Source organism: Tamandua tetradactyla, chromosome 5 (assembly GCF_023851605.1).
Source record: "Tamandua tetradactyla isolate mTamTet1 chromosome 5, mTamTet1.pri, whole genome shotgun sequence".
Lineage (NCBI taxonomy): Eukaryota > Metazoa > Chordata > Mammalia > Pilosa > Myrmecophagidae > Tamandua > Tamandua tetradactyla.
In genome coordinates, this window is record NC_135331.1 from 170,448,772 (window position 1) to 170,469,142 (window position 20,371).

At 40.8% G+C, this 20,371-nt stretch overlaps 1 protein-coding gene across 1 annotated transcript in view; it reads right to left on the minus strand.

Moving 5' to 3' along the window:
• TRAF3IP2 (TRAF3 interacting protein 2) overlaps positions 1-20,371 on the minus strand; it is a 48,499-nt gene that overhangs the window by 19,265 nt on the left and 8,863 nt on the right. The window contains exons 2-3 of the mRNA XM_077162679.1: positions 15,082-15,918; positions 3,637-3,823 (exon numbers count right to left, since the gene is read on the minus strand). Of these exons, the coding sequence (XP_077018794.1) occupies positions 3,637-3,823; positions 15,082-15,910 (1,016 nt within the window). The 5' untranslated portion in view covers positions 15,911-15,918. The remainder of the gene's footprint in view (positions 1-3,636; positions 3,824-15,081; positions 15,919-20,371) is intronic.

The window sequence follows — 20,371 nt, forward strand, 5'->3', positions numbered from 1 at the left end:
AAAGATGAAAAAAAATCTGAAACAAATGTGACAATTGTTGATGTTTTAAAAATAGTGGTAGGACTATAGAAGTCAGTTATTTTTGTGCGTTTGAAATTGTTTCGCATTATAAATTTTAAAAACTGTTTCCATGAAAAAAATCTCGACACATTTGCTCAGTCTTCGTACATTGTTGTGGATGCTCTCATAATTTTTCCCCAAAGCATAAAAAAATTTGAAAGTTTTAGATAATAGGATTTAAAATAAAATTATACATAATCTCAGCTACACTATATTTCAACAATGTGAATGTTTGGGGAGGTTATTTTCATTTTATGCTTTTATTAATATGAAGAAAAAATTCCTACAAAGTATGCCCTTAGCTAAATGGTATCCAATTCTACTTCCCTTTCATGTTAAATCCCTTGGTTGTCAAAGTTGCTTAGTTGTAAAATCCAACTGTGCTTTTGATAAAGACCTTGATAATATTGAAAAACTCCCATATAAAAATAATATTATAGGGATTAATAAAAAAGTAAACTTTCTGTATTGTTTTTCTCTCAAATAATCAGTAAGGAGAATTATCTTCATTACCCGAACTTATTTTTCATTACCCTAAAATGATAAAATAAATCCATGGAGATTTAGAATAGGCTTATATTGATGTTACAAAGCCAATCACTCTAATAAGAATGAAGCCAAATGGGTTGGGGTTAAAGTAATTCAGAACACTAGGGTAAGGAAGACAGTGTCTATATTTTGAACCACACATACTATTTGAGACCAATGGAAGAAAGGTTTATTTGATCTGGAACTGAAATTTTCTGTAGTACAATCTAATTAAACTTATCTGTATAGCTCATTTGAACAATTGAAACACAGGGAGCACAGAATAAGAACGAGGTCCTTTAATACTGTATAGATTATTTTAATTCCCGGAAACATCCCAGAGTATATTAAGCAGATAATCAAAAAGTATTGGCAAAGTCCCTGAGGGAGGGGAGAAAGAATACAGAACTATTAAACCTTACCATCAGGGAATACCCTGATACTGTGTCAAAGTTTAGGGACACCCAAATCAATAGGCCATGCCCTCGATCATGAGGCTTACTCTTGTGGAGCTCATGTAGGTAGCAGAGAAGCTTAAACTACCTATAGGCATGCCTAAGAGTTACTTCCGGTGGGCCTCTGTGGTTGCTCAGATGTGGCCTCAGTCTCTCTAAGCCCGACTCTGCAAGTGAAATCATTGCCCTCTCCCCTACGTGGGACATGACACCCAGGGAGTAAAAGTCTGTCTCCCTGGCGACGTGGGAGATGACTCCCAGGGATAAATCCAGACCTGGCACCATGGGATCAACAATTCCATCCTGACCAAAAGGGGGAAAAGAAGTGTAGTTAATAAAGTATCAGCGGAAGAGAGAGTTCAAATAGAGTTAAGAGGCTACTCTGGAAGTTGTTCTTACATAAGCTTCAGATAGACCTTGCTACCCCCCAACAAGGACCATTCCAGCCAATCTTAAAGAACACCTTGGGCAATATATAAGATTCCACAAGGGTTCCAGGCACTAGAGTAACTTGCCAGAAACCTACAACCTCCAGATGGGTCCCTGGTCCAGATAAGTCCTGAAACCTAGCCCAGCCTCTCCAGAACATCAGATAGTTCCATCTCCCTATCCCATATTAGTGACAGACCCTTCCGATATAAAAAATTTAGAATTGTCATAGCCCAAACACCCCTAAAGAGAGGTATGGAAAGATCAAAGATGATGGCGGAATTATACACAGAAGATAGGACTTAACAAACAAATATGAATGCTGAAGCATTAAACTGATACCTCTTTTAGTCTCCAGTATTTTAGAGCAGGTATAAATAAAAACCTAAGATTGTGAAATTATAACCCATGTCAAAGTCTGAAATATGTTCTACAACTAATTGTGGTATTATGCTTTGAAATTTATAGCTTTTTTGTATATATGTTATTGTTCACAAAAAAAAGAAGGAAAAAAGTTGTGATGATAGAAAAGTATTTAAGCCCTCTAGCCTCTTATATTCTGGAGCAGCTAGAAGGAAAAATACAAGAGGATCATCTGGTAGCCCATGACAAACTCTGGAATCTATCCTGTAACCACTTGTTGAAGAGTGCTTTGAAAACTATTTTTTTTTATTTCTTTACTTTGTATATATGTTATACCATACAACAAAAAAAGTTAAAACAAACAAGCAAAAAACCAATTACTCTATACCATCCTTGCAACTTTTCTGTAAGTCTAAAATTATTTCAAAATAAAGGTTTATTTAAAAAAAAACACTACTTTTCCTCCCCTAGTCAACACCAAATATTTCATAAAGATGCTTAAATGTTGCTTGTTTTCTTAGAATTTTAGATATTCTCTTTGCAATAGTGTCTGTTGTGCTGCAAAATCACATTTTATTTCATTCCATTTTAAAGAGCTTGAATTTTGTTTTTTTAAAAAATAAGTTTTTATGCATGAATGCTCTGTAAACCCACAACTTCTCTAATAAAATTAAAATTAAAAACCAAGCCTTGCTTTTTTCCCCTGTAGCAGCCATTTCCAACCATCCCAACATTTAGTCCCAGGAAAAAAAACAAAGGAATCCATCTGGGGAAGAATAGCTGAATGACACTTGTGTTTTTTGTGAGTTAAAAGGTGAGCAGGCATGTACCTTATCTGTCATTATTAATGAAGTAGGTTTCTTTCCCAATCATATTTTTGAGTGAGCTGCCAATTTCTTCACTTCTGAAGTCCGCTTTAATAGAAGCTTCATGTTTTATTCCCTTCCATAAGAACGGAAAGCACAGCTTTAATCTGAGCGGTATATAAAGGTTGTGCTTAAGCAAGAGCAAACATTTCATCTACTCTTCCCAATTTGTCATAAATTAGGACAGTCCGTTTACATAAGATTTCCTGTATATTTTAGATTCATAAATGAAGATAAAATGAAAACTAGAAGAAGGGTCAAAAGAGAACAATGAGGAGAAAAATGATTAAAGGATTAGAGCATTGAAGTCATGAGAAAGCAGAATTGTTTTTCGGGAAGAAGGCAGAGGAGACTGAATTAATGGTAGGGTTCAAATGCTTGAGTGTTTTTATTACAAAGGAAAATAAATTAACAGGTGACTTTTAATGTCTATTGAGAAGTAATTGAATTGAAAATCCTTACATACAGAATGGGTTTAAGCAGCGACAAAAACTAGGGATATAAAGCTGAACTCTGTAATGGTGGAAGTCAGTTAAAAAATAAAAATCTATTCTCTGGACTAACAGCCCAGGTAATCTGAAAGTAAAAGAAGAATGTGTTACTTCTAGAGCAAATTAAGAGCCGCTCCTTCAAGAGAATTTTGATTAGTCACTAGTGGTAATGAGATTCTTGTCAAACAGCTTCCGTTTCCTCCTGACCTGAAAAGTCTCTATGGGTTGTTCCAATGCGCATTTTCTCCCTGTCCTGGACAGCAAAGCTACGGAGTTTTTACACGTCTTGGTTGCACTGGTCTAATGCTTTCCCGTGTTAGAAATGCATGGGGCGGTGTGGCGGAGGCGCAGTGGCAGAGTTCTTGCCTGCCATGCCAGAGACCCAGGTTTGATTCCCGGTGCTTGCCCATGTCAAAAAAAGCATGAAAGGTGGCCTACTGGTACCTCAGGGATGCCGGGGTGCCGTCGTCCCCCTGGGCAGGCCTCTCCTCGCGGGCTTGGGGGCTGGGAGAGTTCAGGATGACCTTCTGGACAGGGGGAAGGCCTCTCGGGCTACCCCCAGGAAGGGGCTGTCCAGGCAGAGCTGGCTGGACCACTTGCTGGTAGGCTGCTCTGGGGCAGTCGTGGCCATCTGCAAGGGAAGACAAAGAAAACAGGGAAGATCAGTGCTGGCTCTTTCGTGGGAAAGGAGAAACAAGGTCAGTGCAAATTTTTGCTTTGAGAACAGAAGGTTCTAGATACCACTTAACACCTTTACCATGAGGTGTGCCATATTTCTGTACTACTATTTACTTGATGGTTTTCATAAAATTGATTTTTTTTTTTACCCTAAAGAAAAAATCTATAAAACCATGTTTGGTATTCTGATTGGAAAGCTCAAAGACCCCTATTTTAATAAGATATCAACCCTGAAGAACCCCTCTCATACTGCCATTCCTACTCTAAGTTTCTAGAACCCATAGAAGAAATTATTCCCACAGAAGACAAAGAATCACTACTCCTTCCCCCTAAGTGGACCTACACACTCACGCATTCACTGCATACGGCACTCCCTTTTGGAATAAAGTAAACAAATGAAAACTTGGCCTAAAGCTCTGGGAAGTAGTCAACCAGTTCTAATGATACGGTTGGCAGCATCCCCCAACTTTCTTGGTTCTCTCCTGCTAAAGCCCACATGCTCATTGGGCCTGGGGCAGCTAGAAGAGGGCAAGGCTTGGCGCCCAGCCAGGCCTGGTGGTGACTTATGCGAATGTGTAACTAGGAGGCACTTGGTCCCGGCCAGGTCCAGAAGCAGGAGGGTCCAAGGGGAAAAAGGGCAGCCCTCCCAACCAGGCAACAGAAGAAGATTCAGAGCCAAAGGAGGGGGTGTAGAGTGCCCAGTAAGGGTGAGAGAAGCTCTGAGGGACTAACGTGTTGGGAAATCTGAGAAGTAAGGATGGGGATCCCGCTTTGGGGTGGGCCCAGCCTACAAGGGAACTGGAAAGAGCCAAGTGGGGTCACCTCTTCCTCCCAAATGAACCATGAGCACCTTGTGGTGGTCCAAGCACAGCCACCTCTGCCCAACCAAGAAGTAGGGTGATCTGGAAGGCATAGCTAGTTAGGAAAAGAAGGGTGTTGGAAAACAACATTTTGTGTTGTTTTTTTCCCAAGAATTTATTTATTGGTCTTTTTTTTTTTCTTTTCTGATCAGAAATGTAATAATAAAGTTTGGCTGTTGTATAGGCAGGGTACACACAGGAAAGTAGTGAAAAGAAAATAAGCAAGAAAAATAAATAGGCAAGATAGATCGAAATAATTTATTCTTAGTTTGGTAAGCCATTGAAGGTTTCAGGGAAACCATGCCCTCACATATGAAACAGAAGACAAATAATGTGCATTCACTCGTGTGGCCACCTCGGACGCAGGAGCTTGGCTGGAATGGTGCCCAAGCCAGTCTCTCAAGTCTGGAGTCCACGGACCGAGTCTCTTGTCTGCTCTGACTCCTAATACCAGATAGGTCCTTCCTGTCATGCTTCCTCTGGCAAAAATGACCAGCCCCCTTCGACCCATCTTATCTCCTGGCCCTCACCCATGACCCTTGCCCCGCTGTTGCTCAGGCTTGGTCATGATGGGCATCAGGTGTGTACGGAAGTATAAAGAGGAGATAAGGGTCTGCTGGGCCTATTTCAGCAACCGGCTGATGTGATGAAGACCAGGACTTAGAGGGCAATTCTAAGAAGGGGAAAACATGACCTCAGGGGGGTCCTGTGGTCTAGGACAAAATTCACCACGCAGGCTTTTACAGTCTTCTTAGGGAAGGCCAGATATATTCCAGAGGATCCAGGTCGATAGTTGGAGTTTCAGGGAACAGGGCAGGCCATTCCTGCTGCTCACTTTTCCTCAGTTAGAAAAGGGTCAAAGGTGCCAGTAGCCATCAGGTCGCTTCCTGCTTTTGGATGAACTTTGCATGACATTTTCAAACTCCCGGTCTTAGATACAACTCTCCAGAGATTTCCCATTGCATTTAAAACCCACCTTGCGTGATCTCTGCCCTTCTTGATCTCATCTCCTACATTCTCACCAGCTCACTGTATTCCAGCACCCTGGCCATCTTTATCTTGAACACCTCAAGCCTTGTCCCCATCTCAGAGACCCTGAGCTTGCCATTTCCTCTACCCACAGAGTTGTATTTTTTTTTAAATAATCTTTTTAGTTTAGAACCGTTTCAGACTACAGAAAAATTATGAAGCTAGTACAGAGAGTTCCCTTATACTGCACACCCATTTGCCCCATTAGTAACATCCTGTGTCTTAACATAGCACATTTGTTACAATTGATGAACTGATGTTGATACATTATTATTAACTAAGCCTGGTATTTTATTTAGATTTCTCTGGTTCCAGAATCCCTTCCAGGCTTCCATATTACATTTGGTCAACTGTGTGATTTTAAAAATTGGTATGTATATTATTCAGGGTTCTTCTGAGAAACAGAACCAGCAGGATTTATATGTATACATATATATGTAATTGTTAAGATATTCATTATAGGAATTGGCTCAAGTGACCATGGGGATTGGCAACTCTGAATTCTGTAGGGTACGCTTCAGTTTGGGGCCACTGATGAAGCTTTCCATGAATTCTCCTGGAGAAGGTGGCTGGCTGAATTAGAGACATTGTTCCTGAGTGAACTCAGGAACTCCAGATGATTGAATGCAAGTTCCTTTATTGATGAAGGCAATCACCTTTGTTGATTGTAGATGTAATCATCCATAGATGTAATCAACTGACTAATGATTTAAATCTACAAAGTATCCTCATAGTAACGATCAAGCCAGTGTTTGTTTGACCAAACACCTGAGCATCATAATCTGGCCAAGTTGACACGTGAAGGTAACCATCACATTGTGTAAGCATTATTCTGTTAGATTTGCCAACTTTAGAACTATGGGGTCTGCAAACACTGGGAAAATGATAGATTTGTATATAGGTATAGATACATAGGTATGCTGGAATGTGTGCGTATAGTTGTGTTTTTTACCCCTTAAGAGCAAAGACGAGAACTTGGCAGTGTTAGGCAGTAACTCCATTCCTTTGACATCTCCAGAGGGCCAACATGATGCTGTGTTTAGTTTCTCCCAGATTCTTGGTGGCTAGGAGACTTCTTTTTTTTTTTTTTTATTAATTAAAGAAAAAAAAGAAATTAACACAACATTTAGAAATCATTCCATTCTACATATGCAATCAGTAATTCTTAACATCATCACATAGATGCATGATCATCATTTCTTAGTACATTTGCATCGATTTAGGAAAAGAACTAGCAAAACAACAGAAAAAGATATAGAATGTTAATATAGAGAAAAAATAAAAATAATAATAGTAAAAAAAAAAGAAAAGGAAAAAGAAAAAAAAGACAAACAAACAGACAGACAAAAAAAAAAACCTATAGCTCAGCTGCAGCTTCATTCAGTGTTTTAACATGATTACTTTACAATTAGGTATTATTGTGCTGTCCATTTTTGAGTTTTTGTATCTAGTCCTGTTGCACAGTCTGTATCCCTTCAGCTCCAATTACCCATTATCTTACCCTGTTTCTAACACCTCCTGGACTCTGTTACCAATGACATATTCCAAGTCCCACAGAGTTTTTACCATAGATCTTTACTGACTTCTCATCATTCCGGTCTCAGCTCAGTACCACCTCTTCACAGAAGCCCACCCTCACCCAGTTAGCTGAATGCCATTCTCTTGTTTTATTGTCTTTCTTGCACTAACCATGTGCGTTGTCATCATTGCATTTATCATGACTCTTATGGATTTGTTCACTTATTGTCTGACTTCCCTACTAGACTTAGGAAAACATGGACCTTGTCTGTTCACCACCAGGTCCCCAGCACAGTGCTGGCACAGAGTAGATGCTCAGTAAATACTGGAGGAATGAATGAAGGTTGAATAGTTACAAAGCCAACTTAACACAGAAAAAGGGAAGCCATTTAGTGCTATGTAATCTACTTGCTAGGTCTTGGATCTACACCTCATCTGTTGGCTTTTATTTAATTTTTAATTTTTATCAGCATCTCCCTCCAGAAGGTAGGAAGGAGAGACAAGGTAAAGGAGGAGAAACTTCACCAGTGGCCTTGAAAAGCTTTTTCAAGGGAGGGGCTGAAAGTAACTCAAGTGATGTTTTTAATGTTTGGAACCATTTTTGTTTCCTAAATCCGTTAAGTGGCTAATAATGTTTTATTTCCTTTAAAAGGACTACCAAGCTCTAATCATAAGGTTTGTTTCTTTTCCGGAAAGTAGATAGTAGAGCTGTTATTCCAAAGTCTTTGAATCAAGGTCATATGATGTTTAACAGATTATTTCTCGCACAACATGTTTTTGTCTCATAGCAACAAATCATATCATTAAAATCACTAAGGCATGTGGGCTAAGTGTTTGATTAGCTGCAACTTTCATTTCTGAAATGGCCACCTGCGGTGAAAAGTTACACTGGTTTATGTGAGCAGATGAAAATGATCTACCTCACTGATTTTTAAAATTAGGGTACAAAAATATAATCCTCTATGCGGTCCTTTGATTATTTAAAGCAAAGAAAGTGTTGACTATAAGAGGATCGATCAAAATATGCTTTCCCTTTTGTAAGGGGAATTTGACTGGTTGTGTGGAAAAGTTGCCAAATAAGTTATATGTTTCTGGTAATGAATATCTTCTCATGACTCAAGGTATAATCATTCTGTTTCACTATTCTGACCAAGGTTTGCCAGTTGAGTTGGGTGTTATATGTATAACAAGGGCTAACATTACTGTGCACGTACTACATGCCAAGTGCTGTTCTGAATTCCTTATGCAAGATTACAGAGTTCAATTTTCTATTTTCCTAAAGCAGTTTAAAGCAGTAAAATCCAAATTCCTTACCACAACCCTTGCATCCTTCATCTTCACAGCATATCAGTATCTCCCCACTTACCCTGCCCCCAGGCCTGCAAGCTTACTTTTTGATATCTTAACTACACCAAACTTCTTAGTTCCTTGGCTTTGCCTACTCTGCACTCCCACTGGCTCCACCTGTTTGTCACACGGCTGGCTCCTTCTCACTCTTTAGGTTTCAGCTCAGACATCTTCTCCTCAAAGAGTCCTTCTCTGGCCACAATGTCTACTAATGTCTGTTTCAACACCTGGTTGTTACTTCTGTATTAGTTTGCTAATGTTGTCGGAATGCAATATACTAGAAATGGAACGGCTTTCAGAAAGGAAATTTATTAAGTTCCAAGTTTACAGTGCTAAGGCCATAAAAATGTCCAAATTAAGGCATCCAGAGAAAGATCTTGACTCAAGAAAGGCTGATATCCTGTCACGTGGGAAAGCACATGGCTGGCATCTGCTGGTCCTTGTTCTCAGTTCAGTTGCTTCCAGCTTCTGATGCCAGTGGTTTAATCTCTGAGCATCTGTGGGCCTTCACTTCTCTCCTATGGAATACAACTTAGGGTTCTGGCTTGCTTAGCATCTCATGGAAAGACACATGCAATGTTTGCTGGGCTCTGCATCTCCAAACGACCATGTCTAGGCATCTGCTTCCTCTGTTGGCACTCCAAGCATCTCCAAATGTCTACATCTCTGTCAGCTCTGAAGCAAATGTTCTTTAAGCGTTTCTGTTGGCTCTCAAGCAACTGTTCTCCAAGCGTCTGAGCATCCTCCAAAATGTTTCCCCTTTTAAAGGACTCCAGTAAACCAATCAGAACCCACCTTGAATGGGCAGAGTCACATCTCCATCTATTCAAAAGGTCAAACCCACAACTGAGTAGGTCAATCTCAATGGAAATGATCTAATCAACAGCTTCCACTCTACAATACTGAATCAGGATTACAGGACATGGCTTTTCTGGGGTACATAATACTTTAAAATCAGTGCACCTCCATAGCACTTACAATTTGTCATTTTGTTTGCTCATTTCTGCTTCTTTTCTGTTTCTCTACTTGATCATGAACCTAGAAAGACAAGGACCACACGTGTGGTATTCACCAATACACACCCTGTGCCTAGCACAGGACTTGACAAATATTTGTTGAATAAATTGATAAATGAACAGTTTCTGCTTCCAAACTCCACTGACCTCCCCCAACCCCCCATGAGACAATTAACAATGGCCTTTCCAGAGCTGAACATGGCAAAGTCGCTACCCATGATTAGGGACCATTCCTTTCCCCAGTAAATCAAAGGCAGATTTTATTTTATTCATTCAACATGTATTTATTGAATCTCTATGGCTAGGCACTTGGTGAGCAAAGATAAATAGGGCACAGTTCCTTTGAACAGCTCAAAATAAATGAAGAGAGGCAGTGAAAAAATCGTGTGTCTGTGGGTGTCTGTTTTTAAACACAGATCCACACTAGTTAGTGTCTGAGAAGGGAAACCCCACAAGTCAGCAGTCACCTACATGGTAGACTGAAGAATAACTGGATAAAATGATCTCCTCCAGTGGCTTCTCCCGGCACCTAAACTTCCATCAAGGGATTTGCTCCCATAGGAGATGCAGTGGGTGATGTGCTAGACAAGTGACTTGTCAGCATGGCATTGTCTCCTTAGTCCTGATGCCGTGTAAATCATGTACACACACAAAAACAAAAGTGCAAATCTTGTACCATCACAAATGGGCACCAGTTCTGTACAATATCAGTCCATCTGACGAGCCTTTGGCCTATGGAGTCTTGCTCTTTCTGAGCTTTTACCCCTGGGAATTTATAAACCAAATCCTAAACGAGGTTTTCCATTTATCAGTCAAAACATTCAACATTTTTCTTCCTTATTAAGAACGGTATTAAAATCGTTTACGAGATGGAAAATAAAATCCGGTTTTCAAGTTGTCAAAAAGCATCATGATAGAATGCAATCAGATTAGCCAGGGGGAAAAATGGCTAATATAAACCGTTACAGGAACTGCCACAGCTGCGAGCAGCTGTGTTTCCTGAGAGGCAACTCCTTTCTTTATCATTTTTTCCATCTGGTTTATTTTGTCCTTACTTTTAATCGTGCATGCATTCTAGCATCCAAATAATCTCTCTCTCTCTCTCTCTCTCTCTCTCTCTCTCTCTTTTTAAGTCCATATGAGCAAGTGTAGGCATGTGCCCATAATTTTATTTTATTCAGTCTCTTTGTCAGAGAAGGCAAGAAGAATTTTATAGGAAAATAAGGGCTTTCTGGATTTAGTTGCTTCTTTTCCCCCAGTGTATTTTCATCATGGTTCTCCCTTGATTGCACAGCAGGATCACCATTCTGGTGGCCTTCCAGGTGGAAGCCTTGGATTCTGAAACTGTTAGAGGCAGACTTCTTCAGGGCGTGGGGTGGAGCGAGAACATGGGTTTATTCTATTTCTTGTTTTTCACCTGCTTTGAAAACCTATTTTTCTTTTTCTTCCAATGACAGGGGATGACCAGTGACCATTTTTACTTTACCTGGCAGAAAGCAAAGATATGCCATTTGCATGTGATCATTATTTATTCATATTTTCATTAACAGGTAAAAGAAGTAACGCTCTTCTAAAGCCGAGTAGAACCACGTAGCCATGGTTTCCAACTGCACGTGTGTCCCTTAGGTGAGCAGCTCTTTTGAAGTGGTTCTGTTGGCAATTAAATGCAGTAATAACCCTGACATGAAACTAGGCATTTGTCCACCTGCCCTGAATGAGTAATATCTGTGCCAGGGAGAGGGCGGTTGAAGTAGGGGGGCACTCACTCCACAGGGTGGGGCCGCAGGCTCCATTTGCATCCCAGCCATAACCCATGGAGAGCTGCTAATTATTCAGGGCGTCCCAGGAGCCGGCCACTTTCCTAGGGCCCTTAACATAGTATCTCATTTAATCCTCACAGCGCCCTTCCCGGGAAGCATTGCTGCTGGAGGTTTTCTAAATACTCTGGGATTGCTGTGCCCTGCAGTAAAATCATAAGCATCCAGTTTCCCAACAACAGTGGTCCAACCTTGAGCATTTTCCTTGAGATCAGCCATGGCCCACGCACCCACATGTGAACCCGTGCCAAGAGCCTGCCTTCCATGGACTCTCGCTCCACGCTGTTTGGTTTTTTTTTTAAGTTCTACTTTTTCTTAAATTATAAAGGCAACATATGTTTGCTGTAGCAAATTCATTAAAAGTATATAAAGTCACAAGGAAAATCTCCTCTTCTCTTTTCAATTCCCTCACCCTTCTCTCCTACGTCCACTATTAGCAGTTTGGAGGATCCTTCCAGACTTTTTTTACATACAAAAATACATAGTTTTTTAGAAAAATTAACATGGGCTCAACACCACATCTTGTATTTCCTCTTGCTCTTTTTATGCCGGAATATGTACTTTTGTCTACATAATAGGGGGCCCAGTGGTTCATTCCATAAATAAATCACAATTTACTTATTGATAGCCATTTTAGTCATTTCTATTTTTACTCTAATACAACAAGGCTTTAGTAAACATCCTTATTTATGTATTTTTATATGCAGATTTAATATTTCTATCGGACAGACTCCTACAGTGAGATTGCTAGGCCAATAACGAAACACATTTAAAATTTTGATAAACACACAAATTGCCTTCCAGCAGACTGTACCAACCTACACTCATGCTAAAGGTATACAAAGGTCTCATTTCCCTGTAACTCCACTAATACTGGTTGTTGTCCAGGTCTTTTGTTTTTGCACACCTAACTAGGGGAAAGATATCTTTTTAAAGTGTTCATTTCTTAAATTGAGTGATGTTAATCTTGGCTTCATATGCTTACAGGCTACTTATATATCCTCTGTGAATTAATTCCTTCTGCCCAAGTTTTCTTCTCACTGCTTTCCAGCACCTTTTCTTCATGCCCAGGGTCCTAGGTCTCCCCCACTCCCTTCCAGCAGAAAGAAATAATAAACAGAAAGAGGGACGGCAATTGCAGAAAGCAAGCAGATCGCGAGGTGTTGGGACTAAATGTGTTCCTAGTCAGGTGTGTTTCCATTTTAAAGGAACATGACCAGAGCGGGCAAGTCTTACCTGCTAACTTGAGGCTTCAACAGGGAAACATGCTTTCAAGTGGGAAGTTTTCCTTGGACCCTCAAATTTTAATATTGAATCAATGATCCCTTTGTGTATCATGGGAGACATTCCTCACTTTAATAGATAAAGGTAACAACTTTGGACTTCATATCATAAAGACTAAGTACTCATGCTGCTACACATTAATCTAAAGAAGTAATCAAAAGGCAGATAAAAGTATATAATACCTGATATTTGTCATAGCATTGCTTTTTGGATTAAAAAACTGGAAACTATTTAAAATGTCCAACAATACAGAAGAGGTGAAAGTAACTTGGTAGATCCGGCTGATGAAACACTAAGAAGCATTTTTAAAAAGATGCTCTAAGAAGTACACTGAATGACAATGGAAATTATTTTAATTTTGCATCAAATATATACGCAAAGAAAAAAGCACTAGGAGTAAATATGCCAAAACCCTATGTAAGAATTATATTTGGGTGATGGAGATATGGGTCATTTTTTTGAACTCTTTGGCCTGTTCCTATTTTGGGAGTAGACAAATATTACCATTAAAATATAAAAATTATTTTTTAAATGCTGATAATCATCATAAGAATAGGTCATGGCATTTTTCTTTAAAAAGTCTTCCCTTTTAACCTGGGAATAAATACTAAAAAATAAATACAGCCCTAGACCCAGGGCAGTCCAGTTCTCAGTGATCACACTTCAGAAACTCCAGCAGCCACACCTTTCCTGTGATCTAGCACTCAAAGCAGGAGGTGGCTTCCACGCCACCCCCAAGACCCACCCAAACTCAGGGTATTTCTCGATGCCAAACATCCTAGGGCCAGTTTTAGGTCTCAGGACGTCTTTCTGCCCCTCCTACCCAGGGCCCCACTCTCCCCAAGCCCTGCTTCCCTAGCTCACAGCTTCACTCCCGACCTCACTCTCATTCTCACCCGTTTCTTCCAAGCAGCTTCTAAATTAAATTTCTCTTCCTCCTTTTTTTTTTAAATAATGAATTACTATATTGCTCCATCCACTTCAGGAAGTATATTATGGACAAATACATAAATTGCGGTTGATTAAGGCACTTGTGGTCATTTCTATAATTTTTTTTTTAAGGCTAGATATCAGGTCTTTGATCAGATCCTTCTTACACTATTTGAGAAACTGCATTTTGTACAGTACTTCTTTGCTAAGAAAAAATCACATCTTACAACCCTATATTTCATGTGTACAACCCTATTACTATTTTACAGTGGCCTCAGGAGAGATTTAACATCAAGAGTTGTGCTGGACCTTTCATATCTAAGACTTTATCACTTTCAGAAAGTCTTTCTACACCAATACATATCATTCATTCATTCATTCATTCAGAAATAGTTTACTGAGAGTCTAGTATGTATCATCCATGTCCTAAATGCTGGGGAATCATGGATTGAAAAGACACCTCCGTTGATGTACAAAAGCTTGCAGAAGGAGAGGTGGACAAGTCTGCAAGCAATGTCATACTGGGCATTTGGTGCCAAGACAAAGTGAGGCAGAGCACAAGGGAGACAGAGGCCCTGAAGGAGAGAGAGTCATCTGGGCCAAGTTTTAAAAGATATATGTGATGATGGCTATACAATTTTGTAAATATACAAAAATTCATTGAATTGTACATTTAACGTGGGTAATGGATACATTTTATGGTCTATAAATTAGATTTCAAGAAGGCTATTAAAAAAATGTATTGAACTGGGTCAAATGGACCAGAAGGGAAAGAACTTGAAGGATAAAGAGAACAGCCTGGACAAATGCTTGGAAACATAAACAGCTTGACGAGTCTGGGACCGCCAGTTGTTGGGTAGGGCTGGAATGTAGAGTAGATGTGGACAGCTCAACTCCAAAGGAGTTTAAGCAACAGAATCATAGGAGCAGCTTGATCTTCATATAATCCCATGAATTCAGAGTGTTAGTTACATTCTGGCACCTTCTGATTTTTTTTTTTTACTAAAGGCTCTTTTCTCTACCTAGTCTAAGATGGGGAAGAAACATGCAGAGAAAGAAGAAGCCAGATGATCAAGAATTAGGACAATAAATCAATTTTCTAGAGGTCATTTGAATCATCTCCCTGCCTTAAAGTAAGGTTCAGTTAAACTAACTTAGACAGAACAATCTGTCTTGTCCTTAAAGTCCTTGGGTCTAAGGGTGTCAGGCTTTGGGTTGAAAAAAAGAAAAGAAAAGCATTCCTCTGAGTCTCCTTAGCACATCCAACCACACATGGAAAGCCCCCACGGGGAAGGCGCTCCCTGCATTCCGACCCATTGTGCTGGTCTAGAGATGTGAGGCACCGACGTGAGGCCCTGGTTTACTCAGTTACCCAGCCCAGAATGCCCAGAGGAAGAGAAAGTCACTTACATGGCGCCTGGTGGTTGGGACCTCCAGGACAATAGTAATGAATGTTCCACTGAGCATGTGGGGAAGGGTTAGGAGGCAGCATCTGTGCACACGCTGGGTATCTCTGAGGTTCAAATGGATGGAACTCCCTGGAACTGAGAGGTCTGGGGAGGTCCTGAGGGTAACACACAGAGGTGAGGGGCAAGGGTCTTTCCAGTTGCCTGATGCCCAAGACATCTTGGGGCTGAGAGTCATACCCAGTGTCTACTGTAGGCAGATCTGGGGCTGCTCGGTTCCTGTGGGGCTGGAGCCGTTGCACCATCTCTTGGCTGCTGCCCAAGATGTCTGCTGAGGCATTAGGTAAACTTTGGTCTGATTTGTCTGAGTCGTGGCCAGTGTCAGGAGAAGCTGCTGAAAGCTGAGATCCCAGCCACTGCTTACGATTTTCCATAAATGAAAACGGATGCTCTGGGGGTCGGTCTCCACCCACAGACTCAGACTCAGGCTGGCTGGCTGCAGAGGCTCCCAAGGGAAGACCTTTGCCCCGGTCTGGGTGTCTCCCCCAGAAGCTGTCTTCACTCTCCTCCAGGACTGTAGAGTGCAGGCAGGTGACCTGCTGGGTCAGGGGCCACTGGTGATTTGCAAGTTTCAGGGGTAGGTGAGTCTGGGAAAAGTCTTCTGAGCAATAATGAGGGGTTTTGGGTGTGGACAAATGGTTGGGTGGCATCTTCCTTAGATTTGGAGCAGGAGGTTCTGGTTCCTCTTCCAGGGAATATTCTGGGATGACTTGCAGCAACTGATTAGGGAACGGTTCTGATTCATCGACCTCCACGGGGATGCTTCGGTTCATTCTAGTTTCTGGAACAAGAGAAAACACGCCATAGCCTTAGAAGAGAGGTCATTTCTCAGAGTCCCCACTTTAGATGACCTTAAAGGACCTCCTCCGGAATGTGGTTTGAATCAAAGGTAGGACTATACCAGTGTGCTTGTGGAGTCCCAATCACATAAGTCGTTCACTTATCCTCCAGGCAAAGGCTCTAATGCTTATTAGAATGATACTTTATCTGGGAGGTAATTTAAAGAACGTGACTGGACCATCCTGTGACTGTTCATCAGCGGAGGGGAAAACACAGATGAAAATCAATTGCCAAGTACCAAGGAAAAAGAAATCACCACCATGTGGGTTGCTTCGTGTGTGCTTAGAATCCAAAATGAAAGAAATCTCAGCAACTGATAGGGAATGCTCTCCAAGACATATTGTTGAGTGGTAAAAAAGCAAGGTGCCGAACAGTGCCTACAGTACGCTGTTTGTTATTTTATGAAAAAAAAATGGAGAGGGGGAGTATGTACGTATGTATGTTTGTGGGTATATTTAATACACAGGTGGAAACACTGGAACATTGGGGGTGGAAGGGAGTTTTCACCTTTAGAACTTTCTAAATTGTGCTTCACATGACTATTACCTAATTGAAAAAATAAATAAATTTTTAAAACACACTCATCCACACACAAAGCCCAAGATTTAAAAACAGTGGGAAAAAAAAAGGTCACAATGACATTTTCCACTTAACAACTTGAGGTTATATGGAGGACTTAATTCCTTCTGGGCACTATGCCTGCAATTACAGTTCCTACTACCATCTGGTTGCAAGACTAACTACACTAGCCCTCAGCCCGCCGTCCAGGCAATATTGCTTTTATCGACAAAAACAGCACACTTCATTAACATAGCAGAATGTGAAAGAAAGCCAGCTCCCCTTACCAATGGATTGAATGGCTGAGATGATGCCCCAGGAAGTTTAGGTTCAAGGGGAAGAAGGAGGTAGACTGAGGCAGAGCAGGTGTCGTGGGAGTGAGTGTAAAAGAAAGAAGAAAAAAGAAAAACCCACAACTTTTCTCATAAAAACTAAATACAGGAAAGTGGGGGAGAAAACAAACATGAAAACAGAGTTTTCTTCTGCACAAGACCTTGTACATAGCATACTTCAAATCCCAGGGAGAGAGAAAGGGGCTGTAGGCTCTGGATCCACATGGAATTTCAACCATAAACACTAACTGAGGCTCCTCTATGCCTGAAGTCATGATAGATGTCAGTTGTCGTTCTAAGAGGAGTTTTGAAAAATGTGAATTCACCTTCTTTTGAGCTGTTTTCCAGTAGTCTTGACTCATTTTTTAAGATATTTTTACTGATAAATCTTCATACACCTATAGTGCATACATGATGCATAATCAGTGGCTCACAACACCATCGTATAGTTGTGTATTCATCACTATGATCATTCTTAGAACATGTGCATCACTTCAGGAAAAGAAATAAAAAGAAAAAAAAACATAAGTCCCTTACCCCTTATCCCTCCCTCTCATTAACCCCTAGTATTTCAACCTAGCCAATTTGTTTTACCCCTCGTCCCCCTGTTAATTCATTTGTTTTTTATCCATATTTTTTTACTTATTTACTATACCCTGGATAAAAGGAGCATCAGACACAAGATTTTCACAATCGCACAGTCACACTGTAAAAGCTATGTCATTATACAATCGTCTTCAAGAATTAAGGTTACTGGAACACAGCTCAACAATTTCAGGTACTTCCCTCCAGCCAGTCTAATAGACTATAAACTAAAAGGGGTATCTGTATAATGCATACGAACAATCTCCAGGATAACCTCTTAATTCTGTTTGAAACCTCTCAGCCACTGAAACTTTATTTTGTCTCATTTCTCTCTTCCCTGTTTTGGTCAAGAAGACTTTCTCAATCCCATGATGCCAGGTCCTGGTGAACCCCAGGATTTCCATCACAACTTGCCAGGGAGATTTACACCCCTCAAAGTCATGTTCCATGTAGGGTGGAGTCAGTGAGTTCACCTGCCAAGTTGGCTTAGAGAGAGAGGCCACATCTGGGAACAAAAGAGGTTCTCTGGGGTGACTCAGGCATATTTATAAGTAGGCTTAGCTTCTTCTTTACAGGAATAAGTTTTATAGGGGCAAACCCCAAGATTGAGGGCTCAGACTATTGATTTGGTTGTCCCCACTGCTTGAGGGAATAGCAGGAATTCTCCAAATGGGGAGAATGAATATTTCCTCCTTTCTCTCCAATTCCCCAAGGGGACTTCCAGTAGCCTTGATTCTTGAAGATAATTGTATAACTATATAGATTTTATAATGTGACTGTGTGATTGTAAAAACCTTGTGTCTGATACTCCTTTTATCCAGGGTATGGACAGATGAGTAAAAAAATATGGATTATGAAGTAAATAAATAATGGGGGGATAAAGGGTAAAAAATTGGGTAGATTGAAATACAAGTGTTCAATGGGAGAGAGGGGTAGGTGGCATGGGATGTAGGAATTTTTCCTTTTTTCTTTTTATTTCTCTTTCTGGAGTATTGCAAATGTTCTAAAACTGATCATGGTGATGAACACACAACTATGTAATGATATTGTGAGCTACTGATTGTATACTTTGGATGGACTGTAGTATGTGAAGATTTCAGTTAAAAAAAAAAAAGAGGTCTCATCATCTAAATGGATTAGACTTTGTAGAAGCGACCAGGAATTTACTGAAAACACAAATATTTCAGGTTTTAAAAATTATTTTTAAATGCTCACCATTGTTTTCTATACATTCCTATAATTTTTCTGTAGCCATGAAATCGGATATGCAGGAAGCATGCTCTTCAGCTCGTCGTGGAACAAAAGCTGTGCTGGTGTGAAAGCATTACGCTCTCCAGAACAGCCCTGTTTTAATCCTGATCGGCTGGAAACCTGATTAGATTATCTACATGGAGATGTGGCACATCCAGTCGTGGGTGTGACCTTTGATGAGATGGAGATGTGACTCCACCCATTCTAGGTGGGTCTTGATTACTTTACTGGAATCCTTTAAATGAGGGAAACATTTTGGACAGAGTCAGAAATGACAGAAACAACTAACCACAGAGGCGGCAGAGAGAGAGAGCTGACCCAGATGCTGATACTTGGAAAACAGAGACTCGGATGTTTGGAGATGTTTGGAGCACAGCAGACATCGCCATGAGATGTTAAGCCAGCCAGAACCTGGAGAGAGCCAAGGGAAGCCAAGAAATGAAGGCCAGCCCCAGAGAAGCAAAGTGAGGAGCCCCCACAGGAAACGGAGGCTGAAAGCAATGGAGCCCAGGCGCAAGGGACCAGCAGATGCCAGCCGCGGGCCTTCCCAGCTGACAGAGGGGTTCCTGACCCATCAGCCTTCCTTAAATTAAGGAATGCCTTAGTTTGGATATTTTCACGCCCTTAGAGCTGTCCACTTGTAACTTATTAAATTCCCCCTTTAAAAGCTTTTCCAGTTCTGGTCTACCACACTCTGGCAGCTTACTACACAAAAACCTTTTCCAAAGGGCTGGCTGAGTGTTGGGTTCTTTCCTGCCCACACCTGTAGGCCCATCGCGCAACGGAGGGCAGGGAGATACACAAAGTAAGTAACCAACAGCGGACTGCATGTGCCAGCTACCTCTTGTCATCGGATCATTTTTACTGCCCTCGCTTCAGGCACAACCATATACATTCTTTCTGGTTTTTAAAAGGTGGACACCTTAGAAGTCCTTCCTTACAAAAAAGAAGGAGGAGGAGGAGGAAGAGGTGGAGGGGTTAGAGGAGGAAAAGAAAGACAGAAAATGAAAAGGCAGTTTCAAATTCTACTCTTCTAGCTGGGGGGCCTTGGAGAGCTGGAAGGACGCTAGTAAGAAAAGGTGATGAGGGTGTTTGCCCCCTATACTGGGTCCCTGCTCTGGAGGGAATTCTGTAGATGAAAACTGGTCTGCAGAGGAACAAGTGACCCGTCAGTAAATCAAGCTAATGTGGCAATGACCAGAGCCTCAGGAAAGCTGTAGTTTTAAAAAACAAATTAGACTCTGATGTTTTAAACAAGTCACTATCAAACACTCAAACAGCAAATAATTGCTGACTCCAACCACGAGCCCAGCTCTGTGCTGTGCGCCCCCTTCTGAGGGATGGGGCAAAAGCTCAATTGATTTTTTTTCTTTTCCTAATAATGGGGTGGGGGGATATGGGGTTTGGGATGTCCTGGGAGTTCTTTTTTCTTTTTCTTTTTTTTTTTATTCTTGGAGTAATGAAAATGTTTTAAAATTGATGAAGGTAATGAACGCACAACTATTTGGTGATACTACGAGCCACTGAGTATGTACCTTGGATGGATTACCTGGCGTAAGAATCTATCTCAATAAATTGTATTAAAATTTTTTTACAATAGGTGATACCTACAAACGATATCCTCTCTTTACTGCTTTACCTTCTCTCTACAATTATCTATCTAAATGG